Genomic DNA, 20,551 nt, shown 5'->3' on the forward strand with positions numbered 1-20,551 from the left:
GGCAAGAAGCTGTCATCCTTGGCACAGGTGTCAGGCATTCTGGGTCTTCTGGTTCACACTGACTCAGGTTTTAGGGAAACTTTGCTGAGCTAAACAGGCAGGATCTTAACAGTGGAAAAGGACAAGGAAGCAAAGCCTTTAGGAGTTTACTCAAACAGTTGAACGTGTGTCGCTTACAAAACTATTTTGCAAACTATCTTTCTTGGTTGGGGGGAGGAAGCTTCACTAACTAGCCCTCATTAAGATGATGGACTACAACAATCTCTCTCTTTTGGGGCTGATGGTCATGTGGAAATGGAAGCATCAGTCCTCATTTACATAGGGACAAGTTGTGGGTATAAGTATCATATTCAAGAAAAGGAAACATTTCGCCTAAGGTGCTTCTCTCTGGTTCTGTGTCAGGTCTGATGTTTTTTTTCCATCTTATGAATATTAGCTATGGTTCCCGTTCCTGCACTCATCCATGTTCCTCATTCTTAACGACCCCCTGCCTGGTACGTTTCTATGGTCACGTTGAAGGAAGAGACTGAAAATAGGTTCAGCTAAAAGGAAGAGAAACTGTGAAAGTCCTTCAGGAGGCCTGAGAACTGTTGATCCAGAACTTAAAGGCTTACTAAGAGCATGGCTCCTTGGAAGCAAAGTGAACCGTTAGTGGTTTAGAAGTTTTGCACTCCCCTCTAATTATAGTTTTTCCTTTGTAGATTCAAATAAACATTTAGTACGTTTCTTAATGTCCATTAGGTAGAAAGTCTGGCTGTGTTGTAGATTAGCCATTAAAAAATTGACTATTTTTATTTAGACAAATGTTTCTCATTTCTTTATAACAAAGTATTCAGATGGATATATATTTATGAATTAAGATAATTCTAAAGCTTTCACAGATGATTCTTTATTAATGAACTGTAACATTGGGAACATGGTTTATTGCCTTCTTGTTTGGTGTATTTCAAGTACAATAAGCAGCTGCTGAGATGTATCAGAATGGTTTACTGAATGCGAGCAAGTAGACTATTTTCCCGACTAAACTGAGACAATAAATCTTTCACAGGTACGTGAGTGGAAACATCCCCATCCCTTCTCATTACTTTGTGGTCCTGACCAGCTGCTTAGGCTTCACACAGAGTGCAGACTCATGCAATGGTCCACTCAGCAGTGCTGCTTTCATCCTGCCGCACCGACCCAACAATGATGAGACCTGCAATGTAAGGAGCATTACATCACATACTTTTTATTTACTTCTTCTCTGCTTTGCAAATACATCCTTACCTCTTGATTTTTTTCTGGTTTTCTGTGTTATAACCAGAAACTATATGTCATTGGGACTTGGGCCTGATCTTCAAAAGATTTGTGTGTACAAAACCGCGCGAAAACCTGTTTGCGTCAGCAGAGCTGATCTACAAACCAGGTGGTAATCGGATGGCGTGTGCAAAATCAGCGGAACTACAGGTGCAAACTTTTAGCGTGTCTGCCTTCATGAATATGCACAACGTATGTTAATGACCCAAACATGAAAATTCATAGGAGGATATGCAAATGTCATCCCTTACCACCCGCAATGCGATTTTCAAAGCCTGAAACGGTTTCCGGGCACAAATTGTTGCGTGTGGATTTAGCATGTTTGAAATTCAGGTGCTAACTGGGACGCAAAAATGTCTGCTGTCACTTTGGCCAGAAGGAGGCATAGATAGAATGACAAATGACAGGGAGAGAGAATCTTCTGTACATGTGCCAACAGATTTGGGTTGTCAAAAATAAAAATATTAAAAATAGATGAGAATAGAGGATTCTATGGATTATCTAAGGTCTGATTTAAAGCCAATCACAAACAAAAGCCATGATATTTCTCCTATGGTAAATTCCAGCATAACATCAGTGATTATCTGCTCAACGCACACAAACCTGATCATGGCAAAACGCACATATAACTGATCAATGGGCGTGCAGCCTGTAATCATGCAAAAGACCCACTGTGCTCTGATGTTGATAATATAATTAAGAGGAAATAACTAAAACCATTATAAGGTAGATTAAATCCTTCATAGATAAAGATAAAGGTGAAGTTCAAGCTCAAGGAACATCAGTATCACATCGCACCATCCGACGTTGTTTGAGGCAAAGTGGACTTAATGGGAGACGACCAAGGAGACCACCATCGCTGAAAACAAATCATAAAAAAGCCAGACCTGAATTTGCCAAACTATATGTTGACAAACTACAAAGCTTCTGGGAGAATGTCCTATGGACAGATGAGACAAATATTGAACTTTTTGGCAAGGCACATCAGCTCTATGTTCGCAGACGGTAAAATGAAGCATATGAAGAAAAGAACACTGTTCCTACTGTGAAACATGGAGGAGGCTCTGTTATGTTCTGGGGCTGCTTTGCTACATCTGGCACAGGGTGTCTTGAATCTGTGAAGGTATAATGAAATCTCAAGACTATCAAGGGATTCTAGAGAGAAATGTGCTGCCCAGTGTCAGAAAGCTTGGTCTCAGTCGCAGGTCATGGGTCTTGCAATAGGAGCTAAAAACAGCTTATTAACACCCAAGAATGGCTAAGAGGAAAACATTGGACTATTCTGAAGTGGCCTTCTATGAGCCCTGACCTAAATCCTATTGAACATCTTTGGAAGGAGCTGAAGGAACCCTTCAAACCTGAGACAACTGGAGCAGTTTGCTCATGAGGAGTGGGCCAGAATACCTGCTGAGAGGTGCAGAAGTCTCATTGACAGTTATAAGAATCGTTTGATTGCAGTGATTGCCTCAAAAGGTTGTGCAACAAAATATTAAGTTAAGAGTACCATCATTTTTGTGCAGGTCTGTTTCATGAGTTTATTTTTTTAAAATAATGCTGTTGAAGCATGTTTGAAAAGGAATGTCTCACTTTCTTTTGTCCATTTTCATAAAATTTTTATTCATTATTACCTTTGTCAGATTCGAGTTATTTCTGTGACCATTGTGGGTTTTTCTTTCATTAACTGAGGGGTACCAACAATTTTGTCCACGTGTGTACATAAATGTTTGATTTAACTTTTTTACAGGACAGTTATGTGACGCTGTGTTTTAAAATTAGCAAAGCTATTACATACAGATTGGCAACTCCAACAACAATCTATTTTTATGTTGCTAATATTACTTCCAGGCCTAAATATTGTAGCTGTTTATGATAAACTCCGAACACTTCAAGCATATACTCTCAAAAAAAACAACAGAACCCGGTGAGTCTCCAGCAAGAATTAAAAGATCAAGGGAGACAACTTAATCAACAGACATATTTGTCTTTTATATCGTTAATATTGATTGGCCAACTTGTTGTGAGTTATGTCGAGCAAGAAAGAAAGAAATAATCTCATCAGGGCAGATGACAAACCTGCTGTGAGTAGCACAACAAAAGTTAACTAACTGTAACAGTCCAGAAAAGCAAGGGCCTAACAGAACAGAAGGAAAAAATCAGCAACTGGATCATTTATAATGATGCAGTGTAACAATCCCTTCATCTTTCTAGCAACACAGCAGATGATCTGTTTGCTTTTTCTCTTGTTCCAGCCAGTAGCACACACAATATCCTCATTTAAATAGGGCGGTCTGCATCTGTTTTCCACCTGCTATCCATTGCACACGTAATCTTTGAAAATGGCATGTAACATGCCCATCTTATTGCACGTGCAATTTATTTATAGTACACGCAAATTATCACCTGCTATTTGGGATCTTTAAAGATCAGGCCCTTAGTGTGACAGACCAGTGTGATGCTCATATTTATTCAGACCCTGGTTGTCCTGGTTGAAGATGAACCTCCACCCAAGTGTCAGATCTTCAGCAGCCTCTAACAGGTTTTCTTCCAGGATACTGGATTTAGCTCCATCTATCTTTCCATCAACTCCGACCAGTTTCCCTGTTCCTTCTGAGGAAAAACATCCCCACAGCATGACTCTGCAACCACCAAGGAGGAGCCAAAGAGTTCAATTTCATATAAACAGAGCATCTTATCTCATATGTTTTCTGTGTCCCGTACATGGGTTGTGGCAGACTTCCTATGGGTTTCTTTGAACGCTGGCTTCCATTTTTGACATCTTGAAATAAAGGCTAGATTTGAAAAGTGCTTACTAAAATTTGTCATGTTGACAGATTGTCCCGCTTGAGCTGTGGATCTCTGCAGCTCCTCCGGAGTTACCATGACCCTCCTGGTTGATACCTTTATTAATGCTCTCCTTGATGCCAGCCAGTCAGTTTAGGTGTATGGTCACGTCTTGGTAGGATTGCAGGTTTTTTGCCATATCGTGTCTCCTTTTTGGATTGGATAGTTCTCAGTGCAGTGATGATAGACTAATGAGGTAATTTTTATTGGTTGCACTGGATTTTATCTAGGGATATCACACTAAAAAGGACTCAATAGAAATATACATCATACTCCTCTGATTTTGATTTGTAAAAAAACATGGTTCCATATATATTGTTGCAACTAGGGGTGATTTCCTCACCAGGCAATGCGTGTTTTATAAAAGATTAGATGTTAGTATGAATTGCAACATTTTCTACGCAGTATTTTAATCCCCATAGTTGGTCTGGGAGGAGCAGACATGACATCCTTTACTGACTTCATGTGTCTGACCCACTCCCACAGAGCTCTGAGGATGAGTCTCGCTGGGTGGAGGACCTCATGAAGATGCACACAGCTCGGGTCAGAGACGTGGAGATCCTCACTGGCCTGGACCTGTACAGAAGAACCAGCCGGAGCTATACTGAAATCCTCTCTTTAAAAACGTACATGCACACTTATGAGAGCGAGATCTGACCTCTGCTGACTCTCTTTGTCCAACTGTGGTTAATGAATGTGGCATCATGAAGACATTCAGTCTCCTGCGTCACACTGACCAGCACCAGTGGCTCTGCACTGAGCATTTGCTTTCATCTCCATCTGTTTTCATACAGCCTTAACACCACTGAGCTTCCCGCAGGGATATAGAACTGTTCCAAAACTGTGCAAAAGTCTTCAGTCATCCCTGATCTCACCTTTCCTTTGGAAGCCAGAAGTTTCTTTTCAGTTCCCTTGATAACTTTCTAGAGTTGCAGAAATACAACTTTAAATTCTCTTGGCACCTTATTACAAACAGCGTACTCGAAAAACACAATTTGTTCTCATTTTCTCTGTAAGCTACAAAAACAATAGAGTTATCACAGTTTGACAGATATAATAATCATATTTTTGGACTGAAGTGGCTCCTTAACAGCTATTCGGTTACACCTTCACACTTTGTTGCCCTTGCACCCATAAGCCAAAGTTGGTTTCCAAAGAATTCCCCCTGCAGCAGCACCAGGTATGGATTAATTGTTTCAGAACATTTAACAAATGTTAATATCCAACAAATGTATTCTGAGTAAATAAAAATAGCCATTTTCAAATTATGATATAATTTATTCAAGTAAAACTCTATCTTAAGCAAATCTGGTCCTACTTGAATAAAATATATCTAACTGATATCTCCACTAAGTGTGCATGATAACTGGTGATGTTTTTCCATCACTGTGGATGAATTTCTGCCCACTCTGCTTTACATAATTGTTTTAATTCAGATACATTGGAGGGTTTTCCAGCATGAACGGCTTTTAGTGCAACAGCATTTCAGTTCAATATAAGTCCATAGCTTGTCTAGTTCACATCAAAACCTACACTTGTTTAAGGTCCTAAGGCAGCAAAGAAGCCTCAGACCATAGCTCTACCACCATGTTTGACTGTAGGTATATTATATTATGTTTTTGTTCTGTATTCGTTTTACATCAGATGCAACGAGACGCTCACCTTCCAGAAAGGTCATCTTTTGTCTCATCAGTCCCAAGAAGATTTTTCCAAAAGTCTTAGAGATCATCAAGATGTTTTTTTTTCCCTAACTATAGAGCATTTGATGTTCTTTTGAGTTCCTCTATGACCTCATGGATGAGTTGTTAAGCTCAAAGTAGTTTTGGTAGTCTTGGAAGATTCTCCATTGTTCCATGTTTTCTCCATCTGTGGATAATGGTTGTCACTGTGGTTCTCTGGAGTCTTAAAGCCTTAGAAATCTTGAATTTCTTTAGATTGGAGCATGATGTGTTGCTGTTTGAGATCTTTTAACCTACTTCATGTTGTTAGACAGGTTCTTTTTAAGGTATGTATTGATTGTACAGGTCAGACTGGAATCAGGTCTTTATGTGGCTCGTGAATCTGAACTCTAATTTACAAAAAAACTGAATTAACTGAGGTTAATTCATGATTTAACAACGGGGTTAATAAGTCTTTCCACATATGGCCAGGTTGGTTTGGATATTTTTCTACCCTTAATAAATAAAACTACCGTTTGAAAAGAGTTTTTTGTATTTACAGGCTATCTTTGTCTGATATTAACATTAGCTTGATGATCTGAAACATTTAAACGTGACAATAAAAGCAAATATAGAAGAACCTGGTTGAGGGCCTTTTTTTACAGCACTGTAATACAGGTTATTTTAAGAACATACACAGTATTAACACAGGTCAAATTTAGCACATTCAAATGACCAACCTCTAAAGAGTATCAAACAAATGGTAAACTAGTGGCTTTTTATAATATTCGCGACGCCAGGCATTTTTATATTCATTAGCTGGCTGTATTAGTTCAGGCTCTACCATACAGTCACAGTCATTTCTTTCATAAATGTAGCTGTACATTAATATTCTAATTACCTTCTTCAGTTCTGCAGAGAGGAGCCTATGTCCAGGGATAAGTGTGTGATAAGTGAGGTACACCCTGTGCAGGTCACCAGGCTGACCACCTTGCACACACTCAAACTTGAGGGCAATAGAGTTTCCTTAGAAGCTGTGAGATCTGTTCCAGCTACAGATCGATCTCTCACTTTATCAGGGTTTAACATTTCAACAGGTCAACATGGACTCAGTCTGGCTTGAGGTTATCCAATAAACTTGATCTGTATCCCACCCTTTATAATGACTCCTATACTTTTTAATGTGGAATGGTGCTGATATATCTGTTTGTGAGTGTGTGTGCAGGCTGTGATAGATATAACATGTTGGTCTGTGGATATTTGACTTGTATGTGTGTGTGTGTGTTGTGACTTTGGTTTGTGCACAGTAACATTTATGTTTATTATAATGAATGTGTTTAAGCCAAAATCACCAGCTATGAGAATAGTTATTTATGTGTTATGTATGTGTTTTCTCAGAAATAAATGTTTTCAGTATATATGGTGAACAAGATGTAACATGTCTGCTTTCTACAGTAATAAACTGCACACTCATTGGCCAATGCAATTAAACATCTAAACGTGGTGAAGACTACTTGTCAAAGTCCAACCTGAGCATAAAAATGGGGAAGAAAGGGGATTTAAGTTACTTTGAATGTGTCATGGGCATTTCAGAACCTACTGATCTGAGATTTTCACACACAACCATATGTCAGGCTTAAAGAGACTGGTGTGAAAAATATATATATATTCTGTGAGTGAGCTTGTATGGATGAAAATGCCTCGTTGATGTCAGAGGGGAATGAGCAGTTTGGTTGGCAGTAACAGAAATAAGTAGCAGGTCATGGTGTCCACCAGACAACTTATAGGTTTCCACTTTGTTTAATTTCTCCTTTCCCATCATTTTACTGTCTGTCTCCTGTACACCCAGAGCTTCCCACCAATGTCCACTATCTCTGGAGTTATTACACAAGGTGCCTATTGTTTTCAGTGGCATAGGAACACATAATAGCATTGGGAAGATGTTTTCCACATTACCTTACATCCAGTTTTGTACTGTAGCACACAGTTTGTCACCGCACAAGCCAGGTTGCAACAGGTTCTTTGGAGATGATGAAACTTTCTGCAACATGAATGCCACAGCTAACACAAACAATGCCTGCATAGGGATGCCACTGACACAGAATCAAATCAAATGTAACTTAAATATCACAGCAATGACCCAGTAATGCCATTACTATCTCCTTCTAAACTATGCTGATGCTTCACTAGCCTCGATATCCAAGAGGCTTGAAAGTAAAACTTGTGGTTCACTTGCTGGTCGTTAATGTAAATAAGAATCTGTTTTTCATAACTCATCTGGTTAAATAAAGATTAAATTACATTAAATACTTGCTGTCTGATTGATTTGGCTAATAGTTATGTGACCAATAGGGGGCAATAATGATACATAGAAATTGTATTCCCAGATAGTTGATGATGTCTATATGTAGTCCTAGTGGAAAAATGCCTCACCCGCTGGAGAACACAGACTGGAATGTTTATGTTACTTCCCCAGGCCTAAGTTGCAGTAAACATATGCCAAATGGGCTTGTTTATGGTCACCAAATGTCTGTGGAGATATACCCTCCCTGTAAGAGTGCACTATAAAAGCCCCTTTTCCATTGCCTGTGGAAAGCCCTGGACTTTTGAAAGCAAATATTTCTCTTTACTGGACCCTCACTTTCATGGGTAAAATATCCTACTCTGAAATAGGTCTTACCAGATTTCCTGGGATTGTTAAAGGGTTGCGGTTTTGTGCACCAAGGCATTGCACCACCAGCAGCAGCAATGGGGAAGGAAAGTGTACAAATTTTTCATTTTGAAACCATTAATTTGTCAAAAAAAAAAGTAGTTCTAAGATGTTTTGAAGTGAGAAAATAGCCTTTAAAACTTAATCTGTGCAGTCAGTTCATCAAGAATGAGCCTACTTTGAAATGTGCTTTCAGCTCTGCTTACAGGCTGGTATGGCTGCTAAGGTAAACTAACCAGAGGGTTAGAGTGGGATTCTCTTGTAAACACAGCTTGATCACTCTGGGATTTCCCGCTACCTGTTATCTGTTGTGGTGGCTGAAAGTGTATATAAAAAGTTATGTACAGTACAGACCAAAAGTTTGGACACACCTTCTCATTCAAAGAGTTTTCTTTATTTTCATGACTATGAATATTGTAGCTTCACACTGAAGGCATCAGAACTATGAATTAACAAATGTGGAATTATATACTGAACAAAAAAGTGTGAAACAACTGAAAATATGTCTTATATTCTAGGTTCTTCAAAGTAGCCACCTTTTGCTTTGATTACTGCTCCGCACACTCTTGGCATTCTGTTGATGAGCTTCAAGAGGTAGTCACCTGAAATGTGGTAGCCATGCTGGTTCAGTATGCCTTCAATTTTGAATAAATCCCCAACAGTGTTACCAGCAAAGCACCCCCACACCTCCTCCTCCATTCTTCATGTAGAGTCCATCCGTTCACCTCTTCTGCGCCGCACAAAGACACGGTGGTTGGAACCAAAGATCTCAAACTTGGACTCATCAGACCAAAGCACAGATTTCCACTGGTCTAATGTCCATTCCTTGTGTTCTTTAGCCCAAACAAGTCTCTTCTGCTTGTTGCCTGTCCTCATCAGTGGTTTCCTAGCAGCCATTTTACCATGAAGGCCTGATTCACACAGTCTCCTCTTAGCAGTTGTTCTAGAGATGTGTCTGCTGCTAGAACTCTGTGTGGCATTAACCTGTTCTCTAATCTGAGCTGCTGTTAACCTGCGATTTCTGAGGCTGGTGACTCAGATGAACTTATCGTCCGCAGCAGAGTTGACTCTTGGTCTTCCTTTCCTCGGGCGGTCCTCATGTGAGCCAGTTTCATTGTAGCGCTTGATTGTTTTTGCGACTGCACTTGGGGACACTTTTAAAGTTTTCCCAATTGTTTCGGACTCACTGACCTTCATTTCTTAAAGTAATGATGGCCACTCGTTTTTCTTTACTTAGCTGCTTTTTTCTTGTCATAATACAAATTCTAACAGTCTATTCAGTAGGACTATCAGCTGTGTATTGTATCCACATCCTGCACAACACAACTGATGGTCCCAACCCCATTTATAAGGCTTGAAATCCCACTTATTAAACCCAATAGGGCACACCTGTGAAGTGAAAACCATTTCAGGTGACTACCTCTTGAAGCTCATCAACAGAATGCCAAGAGTGTGCGGAGCAGTAATCAAAGCAAAAGGTGGCTACTTTGAAGAACCTAGAATATAAGACATATTTTCAGTTGTTTCACACTTTTTTGTTCAGTATATAATTCCACATGTGTTAATTCATAATCTTGATGCCTTCAGTGTGAAACTACAATATTCATAGTCATAAAAATAAAGACAACTCTTTGAATGAAAAGGTGTGTCCAAACCTTTGGTCTGTACTGTATGTATAACCGGAAGTACCAGAATATAAGATGTATTATTCTTTTCCAGAGATTTTCGACATTCTACATTAATGTAGGTGTTAATAATAAACTGGAACTGGAAAAAATATTTTAATGTAGTACTCATGATCAGAGGACTTCTACTTTTCCTTGTACATAAAAAAAATACACATTTCCCTAAGACTGTCTTTTCATGTAAACCTAGCTTAGTAGAGTATGCATCATTTTCTAGTTTTCATGATTTTATCCAGACAGCTCTGCAGGAGGGGAGACCACAGTTCTAGGTTTGGATGCAGTTTCCCAGAAGCTCCCAGTGCCTGGAATTAATTATAGATTGGGAACTTTCTTTCTAAGTTAATGTTAAAAATGTCATCTCCAAATTAACATACCTTAAATAAATCGAGTATAGCTCCACAGTTATAAGGCCTGCATGCAAACCTTTGGTACCTGTGTAAAGGTAAGACATAAATGAATATTTTTCCAGTGGTACCACTATTGTAACTGTTACTGTCTGAACATTTTTCAGCCTTGCCAAATGTTTTTTCTAAATGAACATAGCAAAACAAAAATCATTTGGAATTCCTAGGAGAACCTCCAGGTGGCATTCATCCACATCTTTACTATAACTGCAGCTAATTTGGACTTAATAAGTTGAAGCATATATGTTCCACAACAGCTTTAGAGGCCAATGTGCCAGGCAGAAATGGCAGTTAGGCAAAGTGTGCCAAAACTTTCCAAAATGTGTTTTCCACCTTGTAAAAAGGAAATAAAAGGGAATCTGGTCAAATAAAAGTGCTATTTTTCATTGTAGGAGTCCTTCTGCATGTGACATAGCCTTTGGTTATGACATTTACCCTGTGTATCATCAAAATGTACAGTTGCAAATATAACTGGAAGTTAACAGAGCACCGCGCAAGCTAGCAGCAGGCGGACAGCAACCAGCAGACTGTAATGTGCAAGCAAATTACATCACCAGAGAAAGTGCTAGAAAGGCAAGTAATGCCTTGTTAGAAAGGTGAGTGTCTCCAGTCTGAAATGAAACTGTCAGATATTGTTTCAATGAAAGCTTTCCGTTGTATCTCAACAAACCATCAACAGAAATACTTGGATTAGTGCCTGTGTTTTAAATCTTAAATTATTACTGTTTTTCAAATTTTGTATTCCTACTGTAGCAATAACTCCTGCATTGTTAAAGTGCTCGCACTTTTAATGTTTGCTTTTGTTCTTGTTGTTTGTCTCGTCCACTATAACGTGTGCTGCTGCCTTCTTTTTTTCTTGTTAAATAAAATTTTAATAAAAATAAATAACTTTTAATATGAAACAAATATACATATAAACATAAGGCAGAGATATCATGTAAAGAACAGAAGAATATATAGAGAGCATGGCACAGGTGCCATGTGAACAGTGTGACTGATTGACATAAAGCAGGTGGCAGTGGCTGAGAGTGGAAACTTAACATGATTACAACTAAACAGAGATACAAAGACACAATAAAACCAAAGGGAATTTATTACAGAACTAATAGAACTAATATGCGCCATAAGGGGGGCATAGAAAACAAGAGAGGCAAGACCCAAAACAAAACTCAAACATCTACAAATCATAACACCAAGATTGTTTTTTCATTTTTTCCTTTGCTTTCCTCTATGTTCCCTGCACCTTTGTGCTAAGTGCCTTGTGTTTTGGCATGATTTTAGTGCTTTTCTCTCTTGTTTCTATACTTAACTTGCAATGTAGCCAACCTAAATATAACTCCAATAGTTTAATATTGCAGGTTGCAGCAGAAACCACAGAACATCTTGAAATTGGTCGGTCCCATCAGTTAATAATACAAGTGTTTTGTATAGCCAGGGTTCCCATAAATATGCATTTCTTGTCAAGACCACCCTAGATTATCTATATTGAAATAACTCCAAAATAAACAAATATAATTTTTTTATTATCAAATGGCATCAAATGTAAGTCTAATCAGGACTTCTTAAAGACCATTCTTGACTATTTTCAATAATTTTACCTGTGTACATTGGTTTTGTCAAATTATACATTTTGACCACAACTCCAGTCACTACCATACTGGCAACCTTTAAAATGCTACTATGAATTAAAAGCTAATTGAAAATGAAATTAGAGAGATCACTTTACCCTCTCGTTAAGGTCTTCCAAATCATTATAGATGTCCCAGTTTGTGCTCTGTAGGGCTCCTTTCAATTCCTCCACATAATTTTCTGTCCACACCTCTACCTTCTTGGTAATAGCTTTGGCTATAATGAACTTTATCACAATATGCTAATATTTTGAGAAGGACTTGTATTTTCCACCTTTAAAACTCAACCCCTTTGCGTCTGCCAGCTACTATTTACCTTATGGCAGACACATTTGCCTCAAAGTAGCACCTACAAGCAAACAGTTTACCAAACTGTTCACACTCAAAGAATCCCTAATCAGGAGTGCCACTCTCAGCATGCAAAAGTCCTGCTGCATCATTTTCTTCACTTACCCCTCTCACTGAGAACATGGTGACTAAACTTCTCACATATCCATCCTACATATGGTAGGATGGATATGTGAGATATCTGACTTGAAGGAGCTGATCTTCATCCCAGCTTCTTCACACTCGGCTGCGAATCGCCCCAGCGCATGCTGTAGGTCTTGGCTAGAGGTGGCCAGCAGGACCACGTCATCTGCAAAAAGAAAAGACAAAATCCACTGGTCCCCAAACCAGACCTCCTCTGGCCCTTGGCTGCATCTAGAAGTCCTGTCCATAAAAGTTATGAACTGGATCGGTGACAAAGGGCAGCCCTGGAGTCCAACATGCACCGGGAACAGGTCTGACTTAGTGCCGGCAATGCGGACCAAACTCCTGCTCCGCTTGTACAGGGACTGAATGGCCCCTAATAAAGGGCCCCCGATTCCATACTCCTGGAGCACCCCCCAACAGGGCATCACGAGGGACACAGTCGAATGCTTTCTCCGGGTCCACAAAACACATGTGGACCAGTTGGGCAAACTCCCATGAACCCTCAAGTACCCTGTAGAGGATACAGAGCTGGTCCAGTGTTCCACAGCCAGGACAAAAACCACACTGCTCCTCCTGAAGCCGAGGTTCGACTATCGGCCCGACTCTCCTCTCCAATACCTTGGCATAGGCCTTACCAGGGAGGCTGAGGAGTGTGATCCCTCTGTAGTTGGAACACACCCTCTGGTCACCCTTCTTATAAAGGGTGACCACCACCTCAGTGTGCCAGTCCAGAGGCACTGTCCCCAACCACCACGCAATGTTGAAGAGGCGTGTCACCCATGACAGCCCCACAACATGCAGAGATTTGAGGTACTCAGGGCGGATCTCATCCACCCCTCTGTTTCCACCAGGGAATGCGTGATGTCAGGATTGAGGAGATCCTCGAAGTACTCCTTCCACCACCCGATAATGTCCTCAGTCAAGGTCAGCAGCTCCGTACCCCCACTGTAAATAGTGTTGGCGAAGCACTGCTTCCCCCTCCTGAGGTGCCGGATGGTTTGCCAGAATCGCTTCGAGGCCAACCGGTAGTCCTTCTCCATGGCCTCACCAAACTCCTCCCAGGCCCGTGTTTTTGCCTCTGCCACAGCCCGGGCCACAGCACGCTTGGCCTCACCGTACCCGTCAGCCGCCTCAGGAGTCCCACAAGCCTACCACAGCCGATAGGACTCCTTCTTCAGCTTGACAGCATCCCTTACTGCCGGTGTCCACCACCGGGTTCTGGGATTGCCGCCGCGACAGGCACCGCAGACCTTACGGCCACAGCTATGGGCAGCAGCATCAACAATAGATGCGGAAAACATGGTCCACTCGGACTCTATATCTCCAACATCCCCCGGGATCTGGTCGAAGCTCTCTCGGAGGTGAGAGTTGAATACATCCCTGGCCGAGGGCTCCGCCAGGCGTTCCCAGCAAACCCTCACTATGCGCTTGGGCCTGTCAAGTCTGTCCGGCTTTCTCCTCCTCCAGCGGATCCAACTCACCACCAGGTGATGATCAGTGGACAGCTCAGCTCCTCTCTTCACCCGAGTGTCCAAAACATGCGGCCGAAGGTCTGGTGATACGACAACAAAGTTGATCATCGACCTCCTGCCTAGGGTGTCCTGGTGCCAAGTGCACTGATGGACACCCTTATGTTTGAACATGGTGTTCGTTATGGACAATTTGTGACTAGCACAGAAGTCCAATAACAAAACACCACTCGGATTCAGATCGGGGAGGCCATTCTTCCCGATCACGCCTCTCCAGGTGACACTGTCGTTCCCCACGTGGGCGTTGAAGTCCCCCAACAGAATAATGGAGTCCCCGGGAGGGGCACTATCCAGCACCCCCGACAGGGACGCCAAGAAGGCCGGGTACTCTGCACTACCACTCGGCCCGTAGGCTGAAATGATAGTCAGAGACCTCTCCCCAACCCAAAGGCGCAGGGATATGACCCTCTCATCCACTGGGGTAAACCCCAACACGAGACGGCTGAGCTGGGGGGCAGCAAGCAAACCCACACCAGCCCGCCGCCTCTCCCCGTGGGCCACTCCAGAGTAGAAGAGAGTCCAACCCCTCTCAAGGAGATGGGTTCCAGAGCCCACGCTGTGTGTGGAGGCGAGCCCGACTATTTCTAGTCGATATCGCTCGACCTCCCGCACAAGCTCAGGCTCCTTCCCCCCCAGCGAGGTGACATTCCACGTCCCTAGAGCCAGCGTAAGCATCCGGGGATCGGGCCGCTGAGGTCTCCACCTTTGTCCGCCACCCAATCCTCTTTGCACTGGTCCCTCAAGGTTCCCCCTGCAGGTGGTGGGCCCACTGGGGGAATCCTTGTTGACGCGCCAGCTTATCAAAACGCAATCCAAGATGCAGTTAAGATGATTTTATTTTGTCGACATTGTCAATATCCAAGGTAGAAGAGTATCCAAAGCAGCATAAAAATGGATCCGTAGGATTAAACGGTGATTAAGGACAAAAAACGTATTAGCTTAAGGCGGTCAACAAAAAAGGTAGACCTCCCCCATCACCCACTCACTAAAATCACCCAAGCCACAACAGGTGATTTACAATCACTAATAGCACCACTTGATCCCACGCTACGCCTATCCACAACACATGAAGTCATCCGTAATACTACCTCCTCCAGGAGACTTTGTAAGGGAGGACTTATACCTTCGCAAGAGTTTGCTCAGAGTTCAATACCTGGCAAATGAGATCTGGCACAGATGGAAAAAAGAATATTTGTTGGGCCTACAGCAAAGACAAAAATGGCAGAAAACAAAGAGAAATGCTAAAGCCAATGGCATAGTGATCATAAAGGATGACACGGCACCTAGAAAGGATTGGAAACTTGCTAAGGTGACAGCGGTGTATCCAAGTGAAGATGGATGTGTACGCAAAGTGCAGTTGTTAATCAGTGACTCTGCATTAGATTGCCATGGAAAGAGACTCAGTAAACCAGTACACTTAGACCTATTCATAAGACAGTCACATTGTTAGAGGCAGAATAGACCCACTCATAAGTTCATAATAGAAATCACAAGTGATTTGGTGGGAATGTAGCTGCCGTTATGGGCAGCTCTCATATTTAATTCATTATCCTTAAGTTTCAGTTAAAAATTGCCATAAATACATATTAGCATTTTACATGAAACATTTAATAATAACTTTCAGCAAATTTATGCAGTTAAGAGTTCATTTATGTGGTTAAAAACACATTAAAATGTATGGGGGGAACTTATTTTTTGTTGACACATTGATGACACATTGTTCCCCACTGGGGGAAGTTTGGCTGGTGTACAAAAGGAAGCCACACAGAATATTCTACCTGACATACCTACAAGAGACTGGTCACAAAACGTTTCCCCAGTTGACAAAAGTGTATTTTTTGTGTGTGGAAAGAAGCTTTTTATTTTTTTTTTTTATTTATTTCAGACAATGATTTCGGTAAATAAATCAATTTCAGAAATGCTTATAACAAACGAACAAATATCCAAATACCATACAAAAAAGTGTTTGGTAAACATTAAATTAAATTTCCAGTTCCAAATAAATTAAATTAACTTAAACACAAATAGCAACCAGTAAAATAAACATAAAATAAACATATTCCAACAAGCAAACTTGTCAGTATATTTAACCTGAGATCTGACATTGATTATTAATTAATATAAATTGTCTGAAAAGGGGTATGAAGAAGTAAAACTTATTTTTAATACCCCTTCTCCCTCTAATTGCACTTAAATTAACTGAGTAACCTTCCTAATTAACATCTGTGTTTTTGATCCAGAATTCACAAACCAAAAACTAATAAATAAATATATATACACAATTATCTATATATATACATATACACACATATACACATATATATATCTACACATATATACATACATACACATACACATACATACATGCATATATACACATGCATAAATACCCACACGCATACATACACATACACACATACATATATATATATATACACACATACATACATATACATATGTACACATACAGACAAACATGTACCTCCACATATGTACATGTAACTGCACACATGCATACCTACACTCACAGAAACACACCACACATTAGGCCTAAATCCACATTCACATTCTTGTATATCGGCACTTAGAGACCCCCCCCCAAATCATCAGAGCCACAATCCAACACCACAGCTCCACCACCACCAGCTCCCCCCACCAATCCCAACCCCACACCCCATAGCGCAAGGTGGCAGACAAGATCCCCAGGACCCCCCTGAACTACCAAGCCGTCCACAAGAGTCCCCTGAACCCCGACCTGCCCCCCACCACCACGAGGCACAGAGCGAGGAGCAGCGAGAGAAGCCAGGCTGCAACAACTGCAGCGTCAGGCTGCAGCTACAGAGTACCAGAAGCAAAGAAGAGGGCCCCGCACCCCCATGCACCCCATGCAAACACACAGCAGAAACACAGACACGCACACACACACACACACACACATACATACCGTGCTCAGATGAGATACCATTCACCTCGCCTCTTCATCCCAATACATGTTGAAAAACATCAGTTTTAGTCTTTTTTTAAACAGACTCATGCTTGGACATTGCTTCAGCTCTTTTTGGAGTTTATTCCAGACCTTCACACCACTGACTGAAATGCACATTCTCTTCATGGTGGTTCGAACCCTCAAGGTTCTGAAATTGAGATTTTCCCTATAGTCATAACCCCCCACTCTATCAGTGAACAGCTTTTGAATATTTTCTGGTAGTTGTTTATTTCTAGCTTTATACATCAGCTGAGCTGTTTGAAATTCTACCAGATCTGGGAGTTTGAGGAGGCGGGACTCTATAAATAGTATTAATCATTTTTATTCCTCTGGAGTTGATGCGGCCAATGAAGTACAATTTTATTGTTTTATTAGTATCTTTTATTTATGTAGATTCTATATTTTCCATGAGCTAATGTAGGGTTATGTTTCCTTTCTTAGTTCTGATGGCATTTTTGGGGCATCGTTAAGACATGTAAAGACATGTCCGCAATAAATGTCTGTTGAAACCCAAGATTGATGTTGAACCTTGAACTCGAGAGGAGTAACACTAAGCAACTAGACGGGGAAGTAGTCATGTTTTACTATTGTGAAAAAACTGATAGATGAGTGTCTTTAGTTCATCGTTCAGATAGTAGGTTACAACAGAAAATGACGCATTTATTGTTCTCACGTGGTTTCGGACGTGATTATTTGAATATACAGAGAGCATTTGCCTAATAAGAAGATGATCACGTCAGTAATAAACTCGATTCATAAAAACAATTAACGCCTCATAAACCAAATTCTCAACATGTAAACGGATCTGGGATCCTTTCCAGATCGACATCATTTTTGTCCGCTGATAAAAACACACCTTCCTTAGTACATCACTGAACACTTGTTTACTTTATTCTTTAAAAACACATTTTTGTTGTTAGACCATATGAATGGATCATATACAGTAAAACAGATCCCAAATGTAGTAAAATAAAGAGTGAATAAAGTTAATCCTGAAATTATTCATAAAGATTTAAATTGATTTTCATAGGTAGGAAGCAAGGCAGGTATCTTTAAAAATATAAGGAGTAAGTAAAATCCGTTTTTATTTACATTGTATGAGAATGGCATGTAGAAAATAAAATAATTTAGAATATTCTCAATAATCAGTGGTAAAAGCTTTACTGATGTTAAAACACTGAAACCCATTTTATAGTTTTTTGCATGATTCCACTGGTGCTTCGACATCTATTTTTTTTTTTTTTACCGTGTCCTGTCTTGCAGAGTATCGCTCAGAATTGTTGTCTGAGTGCCAAGAAATTGCCCAACAGATTTACTTTCACAAGCAAAGCATCACAGCTAATGCTTTAAAGCTCTGCTTGATATTTATAGAAGAAACTTTATTATAAACTTCTTTGGGAATATTTCAATTGTTACGGACACGGATACTGAAATGAAAAGGAAAAATGAAGCTCAAAAAAGAGAGAGATGGGGAAAAAGGGGAGAAAAGGAGGAAAGAGTGGAGGAGAGAAAGAAGGATAAAGAGAATACAAGATTACACCCTGCTTGCTTATATACCTGCAACTGTTTTTTTTTTTTTAACAAAATAGTACACGGAAATTCTGAATGTAAAATGTACTTAGTGAGAGGTGCAGCCCAAAATAGAACATCTGTGTATCTGTCAACACCTGAAGCTTAACACCTGTGAGTATGAGTGTGGACGCGCTTTTGTATACAAGGTTTCTCCACAAAAATATGCAATAGCGAGTGTGAGGACCTGCCCCATGGTCCCTGGACCGACACTGAGGAGAACTGAGTCACAGACATCTAAAGGCCCCCCAAAGCACAAGAACCAGAGGAGAACCACCGCCGGGACTACCGCAACCCCCCCAGAGAAGAGCAGTGGAGAGTCCCAGGGGAACCACCCAGCAGCGACAGTGCAGAAGGCCCGGGGAGCCGCTGCGACGAGCCCACATGCCCCGCCGGCAGCCGTCCACGCCCGAGCAGATCCAGCCATGGACCCAAAGGCCCAAGACCCCGGGACACACCTCCCCCCAAGCAGAGGCCCGACAGAGCCCAGGCCCCGGCAAGCAGCCACCGGGAGTGAGCCAGCCCACACCAAAGCACCCGGCCGCGGACACCGAGAACCACAAGTACATCAGTGGGCAGAGACTCCAACCACCAGCAGGCGGTGTGGCGGGGAGGAAGCTGATCCAGGAGAGGGAGCAGTTCAAGACCCAACCTGTTGCAAAAAAAAAAACAAAAAAAAAAAACAGGCACACAGTCACAATCACCCACTCCCTCCCTCATGCATACACATAAAATCACTCACACCCAACATAAGGATAACAACAATGGACGTCATACACTCACTCACACTCCCCATGCATACTCTATACTCCCAGGTCCAGGCGCCTGTACCCCCTCAGGGCAACCAGCCCCCGGACCCAGGAGGTAGTCCCCTTCCCTCCTTTGACATCTATTTTTGGAGCAGAGTCATCCAGTCTGGAAGTCCTCCTCCATCACCATAATCTCTACCTACAGTGTCTATTCTAATACCTTCATTCTAACATTCCTATTTCATTCTACACTGCAAGAATCTATATTGCCGTTCTACTCCACCCATCTATTATTTTAATTTACATATTCTTGAGATTATGATTAGTTACTGTTCTTTATCTTTGTCATTTAAATCTTTCTGTCCCAATCTGGCACATTTTTAGTCCACAGCTTTCCGCTGTGACGGGTGGAAACAGAATGTCAGAATTTAAATCTCTCTACAAATACAGGACAAACAGTAGGGGCCTTTCCCACGTTCTTATATTTTAATAGATATCTGCTTCGTTTCCCACTTACTTCTTGATAAAATGAAAGTCATTTTAAATCTAGATCTGCCAGAGTTAAGAATACTTTTTACTTCTGTGTTCATTTTATTATATATTGGATCTGTTTTCTATGAACCACAGTGGTCTTAAATATCAACAAAACTGTGTTTTACCAGAATAAAGCAACTGTTGACACACGGGAAGGTGATTTTAGTTTTCAGCAGACAAAACGTTTGGCGATATGCGACAATCAGAGCAAACAGTATTTTTGCAGGACATCTGGAAATCAACACAGAGCCACCTACTTGTTGAGAACGTGTTATATTGAGCGTTAATGTGTTTATGAATCGCGTTTACAGAGACGTGAGTATCCTCTTATTAGGCAAAAGTTCCCTGGTTGTAGCTGAACATTAACCGAACGATGAAGTGCAACACTCATATTTCACCTTTTCACAAAATAAAAACTGCGCAGTGAACTATGTCCGTTCTTCCTGCAGAATGCGCGCTCACGCGTCAGGCGATACAAGTTGTGTCGG

General features: G+C 41.2%; 1 protein-coding gene across 6 annotated transcripts in view; it reads left to right on the forward strand.

Moving 5' to 3' along the window:
• The window catches only part of enpp2 (ectonucleotide pyrophosphatase/phosphodiesterase 2), a 61,956-nt gene extending 54,729 nt beyond the window's left edge, over window positions 1–7,227 (forward strand). For 5 of the 6 annotated variants that reach the window (XM_047361139.1, XM_047361140.1, XM_047361141.1 and 2 more), the window contains 2 exons: window positions 1,049–1,202; window positions 4,624–7,227. In XM_047361139.1, the coding sequence (XP_047217095.1) occupies window positions 1,049–1,202; window positions 4,624–4,794 (325 nt within the window). In that variant the 3' untranslated portion in view covers window positions 4,795–7,227. Of the gene's footprint in view, window positions 1–1,048; window positions 1,203–1,303; window positions 1,447–4,623 lie in introns of all 6 variants that reach the window. The other variant, XR_007037658.1, reaches the window with a different exon arrangement.
• The last annotated feature ends 13,324 nt before the right edge of the window (window positions 7,228–20,551 follow it).

The sequence above is a fragment of the Girardinichthys multiradiatus genome, chromosome 3, assembly GCF_021462225.1.
Source record: "Girardinichthys multiradiatus isolate DD_20200921_A chromosome 3, DD_fGirMul_XY1, whole genome shotgun sequence".
Lineage (NCBI taxonomy): Eukaryota > Metazoa > Chordata > Actinopteri > Cyprinodontiformes > Goodeidae > Girardinichthys > Girardinichthys multiradiatus.